Source organism: Telmatherina bonti (assembly GCF_933228915.1).
Source record: "Telmatherina bonti genome assembly, chromosome: 7".
NCBI lineage: Eukaryota > Metazoa > Chordata > Actinopteri > Atheriniformes > Telmatherinidae > Telmatherina > Telmatherina bonti.
Genome location: NC_136625.1, coordinates 20645625 through 20663798, shown reverse-complemented (window position 1 = coordinate 20663798; position 18174 = coordinate 20645625). Strand labels below are relative to the sequence as shown.

The 18174-nt window shown below is 39.2% G+C and overlaps 3 protein-coding genes across 4 annotated transcripts; 1 reads left to right on the top strand and 2 right to left on the bottom strand.

The window, feature by feature from the left end:
- The first annotated feature begins 1905 nt into the window (after positions 1-1905).
- Positions 1906-9826, top strand: sharpin (SHANK-associated RH domain interacting protein). 2 transcript variants are annotated; one of them, XM_079244403.1, is made up of 9 exons: positions 1906-2319; positions 5091-5265; positions 6865-6957; positions 7029-7170; positions 7261-7351; positions 7431-7716; positions 8375-8475; positions 8996-9100; positions 9182-9826. In XM_079244403.1, exons 1-9 carry the CDS (start codon positions 2056-2058, stop codon positions 9230-9232), a joined length of 1308 nt encoding a protein of 435 aa, XP_079100529.1. In that variant the 5' UTR covers positions 1906-2055; the 3' UTR covers positions 9233-9826. The 2 variants fall into 2 exon arrangements, with proteins under 2 accessions (XP_079100529.1, XP_079100528.1); XM_079244402.1 differs by having other exon boundaries at positions 8993-9100.
- A 1101-nt stretch (positions 9827-10927) lies between these two features.
- gpaa1 (glycosylphosphatidylinositol anchor attachment 1) lies at positions 10928-15505 on the bottom strand. Its single transcript, XM_079243031.1, has 13 exons — positions 15449-15505; positions 14999-15111; positions 14724-14903; positions 14531-14642; positions 14252-14399; positions 14059-14160; positions 13702-13898; positions 13428-13624; positions 13180-13333; positions 12972-13037; positions 12697-12890; positions 11613-11783; positions 10928-11508 (listed from the first exon to the last, which is right to left on the bottom strand). The coding sequence occupies exons 2-13, from the start codon at positions 15070-15072 to the stop codon at positions 11265-11267; spliced, it is 1839 nt and encodes a 612-aa protein (XP_079099157.1). The 5' UTR covers positions 15073-15111; positions 15449-15505; the 3' UTR covers positions 10928-11264.
- A 514-nt stretch (positions 15506-16019) lies between these two features.
- On the bottom strand, positions 16020-18028 carry exosc4 (exosome component 4). Its single transcript, XM_079243301.1, has 3 exons — positions 17856-18028; positions 16606-16812; positions 16020-16514 (listed from the first exon to the last, which is right to left on the bottom strand). The coding sequence occupies exons 1-3, from the start codon at positions 18024-18026 to the stop codon at positions 16155-16157; spliced, it is 738 nt and encodes a 245-aa protein (XP_079099427.1). The 5' UTR covers positions 18027-18028; the 3' UTR covers positions 16020-16154.
- Positions 18029-18174: the final 146 nt, after the last annotated feature.

The window sequence follows — 18174 nt, the reverse complement described above, 5'->3', positions numbered from 1 at the left end:
TAATCACCTAGAGAGACAGAAATATTCCCTGTAAATAATTTCTTGAAAGCAAAAGGAAATCTCTTATTTTACAAATAGGTATCTTTTAAAAGCCATTTTGCCTTACAAGTTCACAATATTTCACCACAAATAGCAAAGATAAAAGGTATAAAATAAAAATCTAGAGAAGAAAAAGTGGAACTGTTTCAGTTAAATAAAACTGGGATTAACTACTGTAATCATTAATTGTGGGTTTTCACAAATCATATATGTAAATGAGTTACAGCAGTAACCACGGTAATCATTGTCTTACAGTAAATGGCTCATAGTACTTCTGTTCTAAAGTTCCTATACTACTGGCTCAAGGTTTACCTTAAAATACATGCTAAAGCTTTTCTGTGTCTTAAACTTGACAATATGCTGTAATTGGATGCTTAAAAAAGATCTTTAACAAATGTTTTATTCAAGAAATGAAAACCTCAAACACCAACAAAGCTGTCAAACAATGCAATCTAACTTTACAGTTAAAATATTATTACAATGTAAATATACATTTGATATTTGGGTAACACTTTACAATAATGTTACAAATTATATATTTAAGTAATGCGTAACTCATGATGAACTAATGCATTTATTAATAAAGATTTTATCATAAATTCCTACTGCTAATCACGAACTAATTATCTTAATGTTGGTTCACGTGATTATTTGACCCCTAACTGATCATGAATTGATTAACATTCATTCACTGTTAGTATATTACAGTGTTGACATATATACCAGTTTGGATTAAAACATATTATTTAATTGATGAATTAACAGTGAATAATGTTCATCAATTCAAATCAAATCAAGTTTATTTGTATAGCACCTTTCATACAAGAAGCAGATGAAAGTGCTTTACATATATTAAAATAACAAGTAAAACAAACAGACACATCATCGTTCACACACAGATACTGACACAACCCCAATCTAATGTTGCCTGGTAAAGCTTCTAAAATAGTCTTCTGTCTCTTTAACTGACAATAATAGTAATAATAGTAAAATAATAAACATAAAAGAGATAACATCTGGCTTGGCAAATTGTGAGGAAACAATATCCTGGGGATCCCCTCACACCAGGGGCCAGTCCACCCATACTCATAGAGTGCGTCACCACTGGAACGGTCACGACTCAGGGGTGGCCCCATACACTATAAGCCCCGATCCGTACTATAGCCAAATGGTTGTAATACAGGGGCCAACCAGTCAGAGGCCATCCCCATGGCAACAACCTGGCAAATTGAATAGGCAAAGCCCCCAGTGTGGTGGAGCTCTGTGAGGAAAACACTGGAGTAACAGCGATGATTTATTAGGGATCAAGTAATCACATGAATCAACAATGATATCATCATTAGTTTAGGATGAGCAACAGAAATTCAATATAAGCACTTTGATATGCTTTTGTATGAGAAGTGCTATACAAATAATAAATACAAATAAAGTTTGATTTGATAAAGTCTTTATTATTTAATGCATTAGTTACACATGACTTACACATCACTTAAGTATATGACTTGTACCATTATTGTAAAGTGTTACTGATTTTTGTGAGTCGGTGTGACGTATGTGGATAACTTTGGTTAAAATGGGAATCTTTTTTAAGGGGTCACAAACCAACCTGAGTAATTCAGTGACTTGATTTATTTAATTATACGCAGGAACTTATTTTATTAATAAAATGAATAGAATATGTGCAATAGATAAATAAATGTTAAAATGTAGACAGATAACTAAGTAATACTTGAACAAATTCTGTTTTTCTACTTTAAGCGGCATTGAGGTAGGAAAACTTCCATGCTCAGTTTCTCAACGGACAAAAATAACAGACGTACTTCTTTACTTCCTGTTTTGTTTTTCTTTCGCTCCTGATCTATTCGGGTTGGGTAGAAAATGGGAAGAAAATCGTGGCGAAGAGATGATCACAGTCTCCCCGTGAACAAATGTGATCTTTCAAAACACCGGCGGAATTTATAGACTCAGCAGCTGAAGCGGTCGGCAGTAACGACCCCTCTCTCCGCTCCTGGCAACATGGCACTCAGTTCGGGCGGCTGGGCTCCTCCAGCTCCGGTCCCTGCCTCGTCCCAACAGGCTGCCCGCGGCGGGCCTCCGCCGACTGCTTGCTGCAGTACTGTTCTTATGTCTGTCCGCGTTTCGGTGTCCCATTCTGGCATCCGACCCCTGTGCCTCCCCGGAGCAGGCAGCGAAGCTTTGCGTCTGCAACTCAGCATGGACCCGAGCCGGGCCGGAGAGTTCCGACTGGCGCTGCGAGACACGAGCGGAAACCGCAGTGTGGTGAGATTTCACGCACACCTGGATGAATAAAAATAAGTATTTCAGTTAGCTGCTCAGGGATGTGTGCAAGGTTTCACCGTATTGAATCACAAAGATCTTTTGTACAGGTATAGGCCTGGTCTGTACACGCCATGTTGAGACATCCAGCCCCGCATATTTATCACGAGCAGGACGGGGTGTCACACCTGCAAAATGTGGGAAAATATGAGCGGTCTCTTGAGTTATTACCAATTTATTCTTAACTTTCATATACTTCTTAACTTTCATTTCCTCTTACAGAAAGTTTACACAAACCTCTTCACCTGATTCAGGCAGAAACTGTTATATTGATGAAGGATGATAAATGATTATGAGACGAGATTATGAGTTTATGGCAGTGAATACAGCCTTATTAATAGTGGAATAGAGTGGTGCTCCAGAATATGCTGCTAGACTCATGTACAGCTTCATTAGTAAAGATCTCTCTGTTAAACCATAGTGCTTAGGTGAATTAGTGCCAAGATCTGATTTTTTTTTTTTTTTTTTTAAAGAAAAATGTAAACTAAGAAATTCTCAGTCTGATGGGTCTGGTTTTACACTGGTCTGTAGTATCGCTCCGTTAATTCACCAAGGCAACTGTCAAAATGGATATTTTTTAAAGTGTCTGAATGATACAGCTTGCAGGTGATTTTTCTCTACAAAAAAAAAAAACCTACAAAAATTAGAGTAATTTCAATTAGCTTAGCATTCGTTCATGACGTGGATGTTTTTTTTTCTCAGTGTTTTTTTTCCTTTAATAGCTGTACATCATTGACCATTACAACCCTTCAGGGCCCCTTGCACATTTCCTCATGTGGTTTACAGATGTGAAGATAGCATTTTGGTTAGATCATACGTAGAAATGCTGTGTATGTCTGAGCTAGACTTTTGAAAGTATGTAAATCTGTAGGTAGACTAATATAAAAAGCATTTAAAGCACCATAGAGTAATTACTTCAACATTTGAGGCAGTGGAACCGGATTAATCTTTGGCACATCAAAGCTATTACATATCGGTTATTTGATTAATTGTTTCTGCTCCAGTGTAAATAAAAACAACATTGAGTTTAAACCAGGCATTGTTGGAATGTGATCTATGATAAGCCAAGTTAAGTAGAGAGATGTCAGCTCTGTCGAGAAGTCTCAGGTTAAAAAAAGCTACCATGTCCCCTTGAGTCAAATTAACAATGTTCCACATCTTTTATAATTTTAAACATTAGACTAGTGTATTCTGACATTACAAAAATGACATTTTGACCTGAACCTTTGTCCATTTTTTTATATTTATTATTTTAGTGTTTCCTTTTTTTTTTCTCACTACTTGTGGTCTTTTGATCTTTTTGCCAGTTTGGACTGCTGGTGCTGATATTCATCATTGTTTCTTATTGTGATGACTGGTTGTGATATGTGATGTGGGTGGGCTAAAAATTAACTCGACTTTATGGATCAATAAAGTTGTCTTGAATCTTGAAAACAAAGCACTGTAAGAGGACGTAGTTGTAGACATTAGCATTTCCCTTCTCTACTCTATATATATATAGATATATATATCTATATATATATATATATATATATATATATATATATATATATATATATATACAGATATACACGACTATATCTGCTAGACTGAATCATCTATTGTCTGGCCATGAGCTTGCATCTTCACCCTAAATTAATGTGCATATTGATCTAACACTAAACATGCATTTTGGGTTTTTTCACAAGTAGTATATCACAAGTTTAATTTAAAATGGTATCAATTGCAGCCCCGTTTTCTGATTAACTATATAAAGTTGAATTAAAGCTACAGTCTCCACACAGCATTTTCCAACTTAAACATCGTTGGATGTAAAATATATTTCATTAAACAGACTTATGTCTCAGGTTTACATTCAGCCAAAGTATAGACACTGAAACTTGATGATGATCTTAGTTTACCTTAATGTGCACTTTGGATTGCTCACCACATCCAAACTCCACTCTCAGATCTGTCCCATTTGCCAGTTCGCTGCATGACGTCTCCCTAGTCTCAAACACTGATTTTCTTTTTCATCTCAAAGTCAGACAGATTTCCTCCTGACGATTGAGACGCCTCCTGATTTGCATGGTTTTTCTTTGATCCCGTTTTCTTTTAGATCATCTGTGAGACTTTTGTACACAGTCCTTTCAGAGAATCCAGATACACTTTCTCTGGCAGGAGGCAATTCCCTCTTTGCTGCTTTTGTCTCCTGACGGCAGACTTCAATGCCCTTAAGTTCCTCCTATTGCTGCAGTGAATGAGAGAAAACAGATTATGTAAAAGAAATATTTCTGCTGCCAAATTTACTCCCTGGTGGCAATCTGTCTGTGTCAGTAAAGATCTCACACATTGACCATATTCATGGGGAATATTTCCTTTTCTTCTGCAAAGGGAAGTTCACTTCCCATCGCTGTTTTACACTGTTTTTCCCAAGTTCATGTTGAGTTTAATGAATATTTTTTTTAAAAAAAAGTTAGCAGTGCTCTAACTTGTACAGTGATTTACAGATTCTGAAGGTTGCCTTTATGGATCTCATTCAGTATTTTTTTTGTCAGTTCCAACTGTGATAAATACGAATTTTAGAGGAGGTTGTGATAATCCAATGAATAAAATTGTAATAATTATGAGTTGATGCTTTAGATTAATGTGAATGAACATTTGCTGTTGTATCATGTGGTAAAAGGAATTTAGCTTCAGAACAGATTTTGCATCATTTTATGTTCTACCTTCAGTTCATTGCAGAGTTCGACCTGCGTTCAGTGCAGTACGAGGTCAAATCCTCTCGTTGCCATGAGATGCGTCTTGTTGCGCCGCCCCACAACTGCATCCGCTTCAACTTCCGCTGTGACAGAGAGGCTGAGGAGTGGGCCACTGTGGTGATGTCGTCACTAAGAGAGGCACACAGAGGTTAGTCTCACACCTGTTTTTACTCTCATTTTTCTTTTTATTTCACTCAGTCTCTTTTTCCTGCTTAGAAAGATGGAGCAAATTTTTTTTAAAAAATGGATGGTATTAAATAGGGCTTTGTTTCATTGTGAAAAGAAAAAGTGTGAAGACTGCTCAGTCTATAGAGTCATTTGTTTTGCAGGTAGGTGGTGATATTGACAGTGGTAGTATAACCAACATCATCCCTTACCTTCATTTATTTACTCTTACATTTATATTGTATACATGAAGAGCATGTTTTTATCATGCACACACTCACGTGCCACTGTCAGGTTCAGTGTTTTAGCGAGGGATGCATCAATACCGATTGGGTATCAGTCACACGCTCTGTGCTTGCCCTGATACTCAGTATTCATAAGTGTTTTGATACTACCTCAATTTGAAAAAATTAGGGTTATCAAATTTTGCATATGAATTTAGGAATTAGCATGTCATTATTATTTTCAATACTTTAGCAACAAAGTTATTACTTATTCCATATTAATAACCCCCCAAAGCAGCTGATTTTGGGCTTATAGATGCTTTGTCATCAGCTGTGAACATAATCCACCAAAATCCACTCTATTCTCTTATTAATGAAGGTTCTGATCACTGTCAAGCCTTTCATTTAGAGAATGACTCCTGGATGACCCGTTCGTTATATCATACAATGATCCAGTCAGTCTGGTCCACAGGCCTTACTAACGAACTGTAATGGGATTTATTAGCACTCATATTAGTACTCAGTACTCATTATTAGTACTGAGTACTCATTATTAGTACTCAGTATCTGCAAGTACTTCAAAGTAAGTACTTGTATTTGGTATCGGTGCAACCCTAGTTTTAGCCAAGGTAAATTTAATATGGTGAAAGCATTATTCCATGTTTGTTCTCACCTTCAGTTTGGACTTGTAATGTAACTAACAAATGTTAACATGTGAAAAACGGTCACAGTTTTATCTGTTGGCTTTTTATTGTAATATTTATTATTTGGTTAGTCAGTTTATCTGATGTGGGGTTCTCTCTTAATAATACTGAACAAAGTAATGTCGGAAAGAAAATATTTAAATTGAAATGAGCAAATATCGTATGACACAAACATTAGAGTCCCTCCCTGCTCTTCATGTAAAAATGGAACTTTAAAAATTTTTTAATCTTGTTTTACACAAGATTGTTTAAAAAAAAAATAAAAAAAAAAATTAAAAGACCAAGGGGTTGTTAACTTATTTCACATGCCCAATGTTTTAGCTCGCGTTCAGTGGCAACACTTTAGTGGTTAAATTTCAGCTTAATTATGAAAACAAAAAGAAACCAAACTTCTGCATAAAACAGCAGCTTGGAGCTTTTCATGTCTTTAGCAAGACGCTGAAGTCAGAACAGTCGCCAGAATAATAAATGATCTGAAGATTCTTGTGTTGAACTGATTCACAGATCAGCATTACGGTGACGGTAGTTTCTGGTAGTTTTCCAGCTCACTGCTGCTGGAATAAATGCTCACATCAGTCCGAGTGTGTTAGCAGTGGGTTGTTTTAGATGCTTAGAACTTTAGATGCATTTTTTTCTCATTTCTCCTCTTGACAGTTGCAAATATGAACACGTATGAATCCGACGATAAGCTGAGCAATACATCAGCAGTGATGGGGCAGTGGAGTTCGGCCTCGTTGCCACTCGGTGGTGAGTTTTTCAGTGGTCTACACACAGCCTTGCTTTGTCTGCTTCAGGAATGATTTTGGATTGGTTTTCAGAGGAACTATGTTTGGAGCTGGCCAGGGCGATAGAGGCAGGCGACACGCAGGCTGCTTCACAGCATGCGTCCACACTGGCTCGACAGAAAGCAGTGCTGACCATACAACTGTCCCAAAAAAACTACGCTGATGGCGAAATCAGGTGAGAAAAAAAAAATGGCCGACATGAGTGGGTTCTAAAATGCTTTTCAGGCGACTGGGATTAATGTGCAATGCCGGATGTGTGTTCTAGTTTATCTGTGGTGGTGGAGGATGTTTCATCTTCCTGTTGTGTCACAGTGAAAGTTTTTCCCTACATGACTGTGGCTGCACTCAAGCAACAGGTCAGAAAATTGTCAGCGAATGAAAGCTTGGCACGTGATGGATTTTTATCCACTAACTTTCCCTGTTCTTTCGCTTTAGGTGTTTGTCGAGTATGGCTTCCATCCCCGTGTGCAGCGCTGGGTGATCGGTCAGTGCTTGTGCACTGAGCCAAGGTCTCTGGCCTCGTATGGGGTGCAGAAGGATGGCGATACGGCATACTTGTACTTAATCTCCGCGCGACAAGCCCGCATTACACGGCAGTTGTTCCAGCAGGACCTGGAGAGCGCGCTCCTCGCCCCACCGCTTCCCCCGGGCAATGGCCCTTCCTCCCAAGACTGGAGGGGTTACAGCACCCTTCCTTCAAAACTTCCCAACAACAATCACAGTGAGTGTAAAAAAAGTGTTCATTGGCTATATACACAATATATTTTCAAGGTTTCTTTTTATTGCGTGTTTTTCCTGCTTGCCCGGTTACTGTAGCGACGGCCCCCCCATTAGTGAACTGGCTAGTGAGGATAAATCCCAAAGATATTGTTTCCTCACATCATGATTAAGCCCTTGGTGTGAAAACTGCTTTACACATAAAGATTGATTATTTTTTTCTAACTTCTTTTATCCTTTTTATTAACTCCTTTCTCTGTTTTATTGTTCTTCTTATCTATCTGTAATGTTTTGAAGTTTATTTGATCTGGTTTTGACCTTATTTTTAATCATTTATGCATCAGAGAGTTAATATGCTTCTGGAAAAAAAAGAAGAATCATCTTTTAACTTCATACAAATCCTACATTGCATTTTTTAAAATCACTGTAGAGGAGATTCTGAACTAAAACAGCAAACATGTTGGCACGCTTCCCCCCAATACTGCAATATGAAACCCAGCATGTATTAAAAAATGGCTCCTAAGTCCGCAGACTGTTCCTAATCTCTGCTCAACAACAGAAGAAAGAAATATCTGAATTTTATAAACTGGAAGATCTGAACTGTCTGAGGAAACCAGATTTCAAAGCAGGATTTTTAACTCAGTCTTCACTGAATCCCCCAGGTACCGGTGGGGCGGGTGATAGAGCAGGTGACATCAAAGATGTCCTTGACATTGAGAAGCTGCAGCTCAAAGATCATACCAGCAAAGCCAGTAAAACACAGGTATTTGAGCCTTTTATTGTTTTTTAAGGTTATATTTTGGAATTTTAATTACACAATGTGAAAAAAAAAAATCATATTAAAGGTGGAGTATGTAAGATTTTCTATATTTGCAAAATAAATTAACTAATAAAATAACTACAATCATAATTAGATAGCTTTTTTGAACATGTAGGTTCCAGTCTGTTCATATTTGATGTGTTGTTAAATTAATGACAAAAAGCATTTTTTTTTATTGGTAGGCAAACATTTAAGAAGGGTCTTTGTCATTAATTAAACTTGTAATTTAACAACACATCAAATATGGACAGACTGGAACCTAAATTTTTTTTTTAACTATCTAATTATGATTGTAGTTTTTTTTTTTTTGTTAATTTATTTTGAAAACATTGAAAATCTTACATACTCCACCTTTAAGGATTAAAATTATAGTCATAGGAAGTCATCCATGACTATATCTGAGCTTTAATGTAGGTGAATAATAGATCTAACTGTAAAGGTATCTTCTCACATCTCCCAGCAGACAGAGTGGGCTTGTCCTTCATGCACTTTTATCAACAAGCCATCTCGTCCCGGCTGTGAGATCTGTGCGACAGCCAGACCTGACACACAGAGCTGTGTCCAACAGGTAATGCAAGATGAACACCAATCAATTTCTCTCAAAGTTTCCTCCGCGCTGACATTCACTTGTTTTTCATCTTGCGTAAAGGACAAAGGACAGCGAGAGGACCGCGGAGAGTCTGGTTTAAGCAGCAGCTGACTGCCCGACATCACTCTCTGGATTTCATTTCTCACTCACCTCCGCATATACATACACACACACACAGTGAGGAGGCTACCTCTGTCACATTTATGAAGACTAAATACTCACACAAAGACAGCTGAGTGCACTGAGAGTCCTCCGACAGCTGGCGGCTGAAGACTGGGGCTTGGAAGCAGTGTAGCATGGCGCAGGGCTGCACCGGTCGAGGCTCACGCGCTGAACTGCTGACAGAGCTTTGTCTGCTAACATGACCATGACATACATATGCATTTGGACAGACCTCTTTGCTATTTATTTCCCAGGATATGTGTGTTGTGTGTGTGTGTTTGGTGCAAACAACACAAACAGTCTGATATTTATTTTAGGGGAGAGGTGATGCAATTTCTTTCAGCTGAAGATGAGGGACCGTCATCCTCGGCGTCTGCCAACTGTGAACTTAAGAGAGGTGAAGCTTTGTGTAAAACCCTGGTCTGTCATCTACATCGTCGGTGCCAAAGTAATGTTAGAAGTGTAAAGACGAGAAAAGAAAATGTGTCTGAGAGGAGGAAGAATGCGTTTACAGGGTTGTCAAGTGCGTTCTTTTTTTTTTTTTTATTTTAAAAACGTATTTAGTGTATTATTTTTAAAAAGATATTTTGAGTATTTGATGTACATTTCAGCAAGTGTTCGAACTATATTCAATTTCCTCTGAGTTGAGACAGCAAAGGAATGATTCGTTTTCAGTACATAATGATAAAGTAAAGAATCTGTCTGCGTGTCTGGTCTTCTTTTCTGTTTCTCACATTTTCATTCGGTTGGACCCGAAGCAGTTTTATTTTGGTGGAGCAGCCACAGCCATGCTTTACATATTTAGAAATGAGTATAAATCTCTGTAAATATGACCAGAATTCAGTCACTTAAAGTGTATATTCCAGGTAAAGGATGTGATTTATTTTGAATTAGATGCAATTGGCATGTTTTAATTTAATGGTGGTAGGAGAGTGGATTGTTTCCTTTTTAGCAAAGACGAATCCTTCATCCAAAACCATTCATTTAAAGAAAATCTTAATGCTAGTGGTTATACCGCCATCATCGTGAGTGTTTCAATAACTCGTCATTTATTAGGCGTCATCTCGGTCTTGTTTTAAAATGGAAATAGCACGATAAAGAGGACTGTTCAAATGCAAGCCGTCATCGAACCAAGACGTGGAAAGGTTGATTCACAGTTCAGAGACTTCTTTTGTGTATTTTGAGGTTATTTTTCTTGTTAGAGAAGAGCATCCTATGAAATAAGAACTTAGACTTTGACCAGTTTTATGTAGGTCCAATAAAGTTCACCTGTAAAAGTTATACATTTTAGGTACATTGTAACATCATGCACAAAGCCAAAGATTCCAAACCTCTTGTGAGTAGCGTGTACATTCTCTTACACTAACTTTCACTTACCAGTTACTAAATGGCATAAATTTATGTCTTTTATAGCATCAAAATTTTATTTGAAAGAGCAACAAAACATTTTTATGCGGTAAAAAACAAAAAGTGTTCAACTAAATATTTTTATTCGGCAGTAATAAATAAACTTACAAAAAAATCAAAACAAATATAAAAAATGTATAATATACATTTTAAAAACAAAACTTGGTACTACACAGTAGTCCATTACTGATCTATAAGTACCAAAAACTGTTTCTAAAAAAAAAAAAAAATCCACAAAACAAGGCGCCGAATAAATTTTGTCCCCAACCTCACAATAAAATTAAATTAAGATCCTCCCTTCTCCTTTGTGCATTTACATCATTCTAGGAGCGACAAATCAATTCAATCTGCTTAGTTTTAAACTGTTTTAATTCCAAAATGACTTCAGTGTTTAAAGAATGAAATATTTGGAGTAAATATTTCAATATCAACAAAGCTGTTGTCCATAAGAAAAAGTCTATCAAAACTTTTCCATGGGTTTAACTCAGTGCTTCACTTTCCTCTAGCACAGACAAACCTGAGGTCTTCACAGAGGGTGGCTGTAAACTCAAAAGCTGTTCAGTGAACCAGCGCACTACTTCCAAAAGAGGATGTTCCAGAAAAGAAGCCAGCATGGATAGACGAGCAAGGCAATGAGCGGGTACACCAGAGATCCATACAGGCTGTGGTCCAAAATGCCCTGTGAAATGACGGAAAGGTACAGCAACCAACCATCTTGGAAGTTGACGGGCATTTCTTGCAGCTCTTGGAAGAAAAAAACTGAAAAGAGGAGTGTGCAGGCAGGACTGAGGATGACCAGGACAAAAGCAGACAGAACTCTGAGGGATAAAAGAGAACTGAGGTTTTGGTTGAGCGAGATTGAACTGTGGCACAAAAGAATTAAAAAAAAAAAAAAAAAAAAAAGGACAAACTGGGAACTTACTTGGGAACATGGGGTGTGACAAAAGCAGCAACGGGCACCAGGGTGATAGCCAGGATGAAGCCCAAGGAGAAGTTGATGAGGGCGGTGCAACCCAGCAGCACAGCCAGATACAGGACGGCAACGAGCTTCAGGACCCTCCAGCCCTGTTCTGTACCTTCACCCGACAGCAGTCTGCAACACGAGGCAAATGGCTCATTCTGCTGCAGTGCAGCAACAAGCACCCCCCCCCCCCCCCCCCTTTCATCTGCGATGCAAATTGTTCAAGGAGACAAATACATAAAACTATATGAGTACATCATTAACAGTGTGAAAAGAACTGTGTGTTGAGTATCCTCTAGGTTTCTGTTCTGAACTTAAGCTCACAAATTGAAGAAGCATTTTTTTCTCTCTCAAAGATCAGGTGTGTAAGCTCCCTCGTGACATGGTTGGATCTGGTGTGTGTGTGCGCCCTCATGACATGGCTGGATCTGGTGTGTAAGCTCCCTCATGATTTGGTTGGAACCTACACAGTTCTAGAAAAAATGTGAAAGGCTGGATATTTGACACAAAGCCGGTATAAATAAATGTGGATATAAGGTAAAAGAAAATCATTTTAGAATATCAAATTTGGTTTGCTATCTTTGAGTATGCTCACACTGCATGTAAGTCTCAAGTCACACAGAAGAAATCATCATCTTTTTTTTTTCCCACAGGATGACATGTGCATGACGTGATGAAGCTTATCAGGCTCAACCTGCACAGAAACCACTGCAGTCAGCAGTCTGCCTACAGAGTTAATTCTAAACGCTGAACTTCGGCTAAAAGTGACTTAAAAATCTAATCTGAGCAGTCTGAACAACACAGTGAGAAACCTCAGAGATTTATTCAGAATAACATTTTTTACACCTCCAAATGCTGTCTGGAACTCATTTAATGTAAAAAAAAAAAATAGTTGTGTTGATTTTCTTACATCAGTCCAAATACAGATGGGTTAAGACAAAAGCAGAATGGCAACGACAGTCTGAATACTGAAAACTGAAGCCTCAGCAGACTGAAGAAATGAAAAGTCTACCAGTCATTAATCAGAATCCGTAGCAATAACTACCTGTGAGTGTTGTGAGGCAACGCCAATCCTGCTGTGTAAACGGCGATGGCTGTCAAGACAACAGCTTCAGTCTCAGAAACCGGGAAGTGTTCGACAGCCATCTCCTGAAAACGGATTGGTAGCAGGTAGAGAGCTGCCCCAGTCAGGTGGCTGATCACCAGAGGAGTCAGCACAGAGAGCACTCCTGGACTGGTCTGCTGGGAGAAAGCAGACAATTACAGATATTCATTTTAAAAAGGATCATTTAATTTCCCATGCTTAAATTGGTATCTAACCTGCTCAACAATCCCATCCTCAGCTCTGGGTGGTGGAGTTGAGAGTTGAACCCACAGATCTAAGGCCTACATCCCAGTTAAGTGAAAAGCCTAAATTACTTTGCAAATATTTAATCAGTTATACCCACTTTTATTTATCCTGCACAACATCTAAGGTCATCTTAATGTGTTTGGGAAAAAAAAAAATAAAAAGAAAAGGTCAGGATACACGAAGCAGCAGGATAACGGCGAGGAGACCAAAGGCTGGCATGTAGTATCCAATAGAAACAAAGTGAGAGAGCGATGGCATGAGGTAGAAGAAGTACGACTGGTGGAGGCGCTCCAGGAGGTTGTTCAATTTGCGATACATTCCTTCCAGCAGCCTAAAAGTCATCAAATGTAGTCATTATAACACCCCTGCTATAATTAACTACCAAAACTTAAACTAAACAAAAAACAGAAGACTCTTCGTCTAACCTGCCAACGGTGGTGATGTCAGTCTTGTACTGGCGGAAACTGTTGATGCCCTTGATGGTGGCAGCCTCAATGTGATAGCGCAGAAACAGACCATGGTCTCCCCAAGGCCGCCCGCTGGCCTGCTTCATTACCATCAGCATCATTGTCTGAACTGCATGGCTGTAGCCTGACACACTGTCCCAGTCATTCCTCTGCAGCTACAGGAACACGCACAAAGAGCATTAACTCTCTGCTCTGCTCATGCAACACAAGCAGTGGTTTTACAAGCCTTTACCTTGCCCTGGATAGTGCAAAGCACTCCTATCTTCTGACAGAAGGCATAGAAGAGGTTTGCTAAATCCAGGTTGGGTAATTGGCCATTGAGGCCTTCCAGTACTATGTCCAAACTGGTGACAACATCACTGCTAAGCTCCAAAGACAGGGCTGCCTGGATAGATCCCCCACGGCCTTGTAATGGAGACCAGTCCATACCTAAATGAAACGTTCCAGGAGAAAAGCACATTGAAAAATACGGCTGTTTATAACAATATTTTACATAACTTAAGACACTTACGACATGTTTACAGCCAATTTAACTGTCCCAGAGACATTTGTAGATGTTTATTTTCATCATATTAATCCAGACAATTACCTGTAGTGTTGGTGTGATGGTAGCCCTCCAGCCAGGCCTGCATACCAATCAGATCATATTCATTTACAAGAAAGATGATGTCCTTGGCCCAGTAAATCTGATCTAATAAACACAGAACTAACTTCAGTAAAAAATGCAGCAGTAACATCATTCCAGTGTTGTTCTTAGAAACAAAAGTTGGTGTTGAACTCACTCCGGAAATAATGAGCCAAGCCAAGCAGTAGTCCCACAGCTTGGTTGTTGTCATCGTCTGGGCTGCAGGGAGCGGTGAGCACCAGTGCCTCGGTTCGTGGAGCTCTGGGAGCCCGGAGGATGCCATATACATTTGTACCTTTCACCATCTGCAGATGACAGAATGGATATAAATATATAACCAGTGTGTCACTAACTGAAAGAAGAGATCTGAAGAGAGCAAAAAAAAAAAAAAAAAAAAAAGGGGGAAAACAGAACTTTTTTCCAGCGATCAACTCACATATCTCTCTTTGTTTTCATCTGGAAAAGGTAGTGTGCGAGAGAACCTCTGTGTAAACACCTCCAGCCCTCTAGCCTGCATAGTTTTCACCAGCCATTCCACTGGCATACCCCTGCAGAGAAAGTTAAATGTCACCCCAAATCAACTAACATGTTAAATGATTATAGAAAATAAATAAATAAAAAAAACTGACCCAACTTTCTTCTTGTGAGCAGCAAACTCTCTGCCAGTGGCCAGTGCCCTCTCTCCAGCAGGGAAGCGCTCCTCCACCATGGTGGATCCCATTGCATTCTCTGACATGTAGGTCCGTAGAGTGAACGGCTCAAAAGCCAACCCCATGAACCAAGCCACACCCGCAAAGTAGCAGACCACACTGGCGTGGAGAGATGGAAGTGTGGAATAATGATGAAGTGTGTGTAAAATTATTTATTTAAAGAGCAACCGTGTCCTGCAGGGACAAGTACTTACCAGATAGGAGCATTGAGGCGAGTCAACAGGCTGATCAAAGCTCGTCTTCTGTTGGGGTCAGACAACAGTCCCATGTTGTCTACTGCTGTAATGTCTGGAAACACCGGCGGACCCTAAAGGCAGCACACACTGAGCTATCAAGTATACTGGATGTTTTATATAGATTACCGTCAGTAATCAGACAGTGCATTCCACAGAGAGTGCATTATTTATCAGTGAATAAAAGTTCAACAATCAGACACATATCATGTAGGTCTCCACGAGCACGAGCGGTTTTCTGCTCTACATCACACAGTATCTGACAGCTATGCTTAGCTTGACGCTAGCATGTTAGCAGGGAATCGAAATCCAAGAAATCGTTATTGCCCCAAACAGTTGTCCTTTATCAAGACTGAGCGACAATGATAAATACTGGAGTACATTTGTATAGTTTCAAAAATATATACGTACCTCCAAACAGTGGTCACGTCCACCTGCAGGGGTGCGAAGACAACTGCCGCCTGCAACTTCCTTGTTTCTCGGGGAACAATAAAACTGCGGACGGATTTCCGCTCAAGCAAGCAGCAGGAGTTATTGACAGTAATATTAATAGTGATAAAAATGAGTGAATATAATACACGCATATTTAGTAAACTTAATAGGGCGACCCTTTTTCTTGGTTACACTGAGGTGAGTAAACAAATTTAATGAGTTTTAAAAATAAACACTGCATTTCATATTTTTTTTGTAACTGAACAAATTGAACACAAAGCCTTGTATAGGTACAATGTAGCATTGAACCGAAGTAAAAATAAGTAAGGTAATATTAGACTGCTTTTTATCTAAGGTATGGATGGAGATTGGTTGCACATGATGAAAACATAAGCTTTCTCACACTATACAGCTGGCCTTGTTTGCTCTCAAGCGTATCCCCTTTAAATGTGGCCTGTTATACTGGTAAACATGGTTGAACAAACAGCAGTACAAAACAAGTTTTAATTGTGTTCAAATAAAATGAAGAAAAACTAAGTGAAATTCCAAATAAAGTTAGAAACTGGAATATTTATTATCAGGATAGCATATATACAAAAAGCATACAGTGAATGTTGTGAATGAGTACAATACTAAAGAAATTAACGTCGAAGCAAAGTCCAGGTATTCTTTTCTTCATCGTGCTTCACTCTCTAGTTTGCATTGAGGCTTCTTGAAGATGTTGTCTCACTACCTCATCCAGCACCTTGCTCACACCTTTACAAGCAGTCATTGCAGCTTCAATCAGAGTCTCAAGGTGATCCTGATGCAGTCTGGCATCCATCTGGAGCAAAGCAATCTGTCCTCCTCGGGGCAGCAACGCTAAAGCCAGAGAGCTCACTCCTCCACTTTCCTCAGCATAGCAAAGATCAGCAAGGGGCGTCTCATCCACAAAGCCTACTGTGCAGGCACACACATAGTCCCGCATCGGGATGCCGGCATCAATCACTGCTAGTGTAGCAGCATTCACACACACACTGTAGTTCCCTCCATCTGACTGCAAAATCTGGAAAATGGAAAATATTTTATGTGAAAAAACAAATTGTTTTTGCTTTCTCGAGATGCAAGAACACAGTGAACTTTTGGTCAAAGCTTACCTTGACATAAATGTCGATCTGTGAGCGTGGGTAGAGCTGTGTCATCACAGCAGCTTCAAATGTCTGCTTGAGGTGGAGACTCATCTCGGTGGATTTGCGATCACCATGCGGTCTCCTTTTTCTCTCAGCTGTGCTGAACGTGGCCATGCTGTATTGGCAGTTGATGACAGCTCGATCATGCAGGGTACGACTTCTTGAGCCTCGCATCTAAAGGGAACAGAGTGAGAAACAGCAAAGAATCAATGCTAAGCTCCTAAAACAAGGAAGTTTACTGAAATCTGATCAAAGCTGGATGATTTGTGCCATGATACTTATAAAAGCATCCATCCTAAACTACTGCACTTAATATCAAGTTGACAATCTGATTTTGTTTACATTTTGCATACTGTAACATATCACCATCACTCACAAAGTCAATATCACATTACCATGCAATGCTCTGCTGGCAACTATAAGTAGGTATTTATATAGATTTATTTTGACACTTGCCAAACTCATAGAACCTATACTCTATGATAAAAAGCTAAATGTCTTTGCAAGACTATAAACGCTACCAAAAACCCTTCTAAGTGAAGGCTCCAAGGGCTCAGGTTGATGGCCAAGCCTCCAGGCTTTCAACATAGCATCCAGGAGGCTTTGAAAGATGCCAAATGCAGAGTTCTCACACGCAAATACAACATCTTGTGGTGGTCCTGCAGCCTTATTTTCACAGGTCACACAGACATAATTTAAGGCAGATGGTTTTAATGTGCTTACTTCAAATATTCATTTTATATCCAACCAAAATATTACCACATATTTGGAAACCAAACATCTAGTTTATTTGTGATAGGCATGAATTAACATTTAATAAATTTAGAGAGAGAGGGAGGGACGATTGGTACATCTTTGGCGGTTACTTCTGGTTCAGTCATTCATCTTTTCTTTATCCCCCCCCCCCCCGAGTCCCAAAACCCGTTCAATAGCAATCTACTATCACAGTAAAAGTCTTTTATAAAAGACGTGTCATTTACGTCACTGCTTGCAAATAACAATGATGCAGAGTTAAGTTGAATGACTAAATGTATTTGCAAAACGCTTCTTAGTCGGCAGCAAATATTCATTCTCAGTGTTTTTATGTTTACTTTCACTGAAACCAACAGAGAATGCATTTCACTTTACTTACATACACTTAACTGGAATTAATAAGTATATAGTACAGACACCAGACCATTCCCTAATAATCCGCCACGGATTCTCGCGTTTATTACCTCATGTGGACCGTATACCACAGCCAGAGCTTTCGTGTTTCCTTGCTCTAAATAAGCAGAACCGTCAGCCTGCGCGAACACACCCATACGAGCCTGAAATTTCCGCAGCTCGCTGGCTTTTCTTCCATCTAAACGGTATCCTTGATCAGACAGAAGCTCCAGACCCGCCATTTTTCCGCAAAATACACAGCTACGCAAAGACCCACGTGTCTGCTGCCAGACTACATTACCCACCATGCACTAAACCAACCTACGACAAGCCAAAAAGTAAAAAAGAAAGAAAGAAAAAAGAAAAAGGAGGGGTGAGTTTAAACTGTTA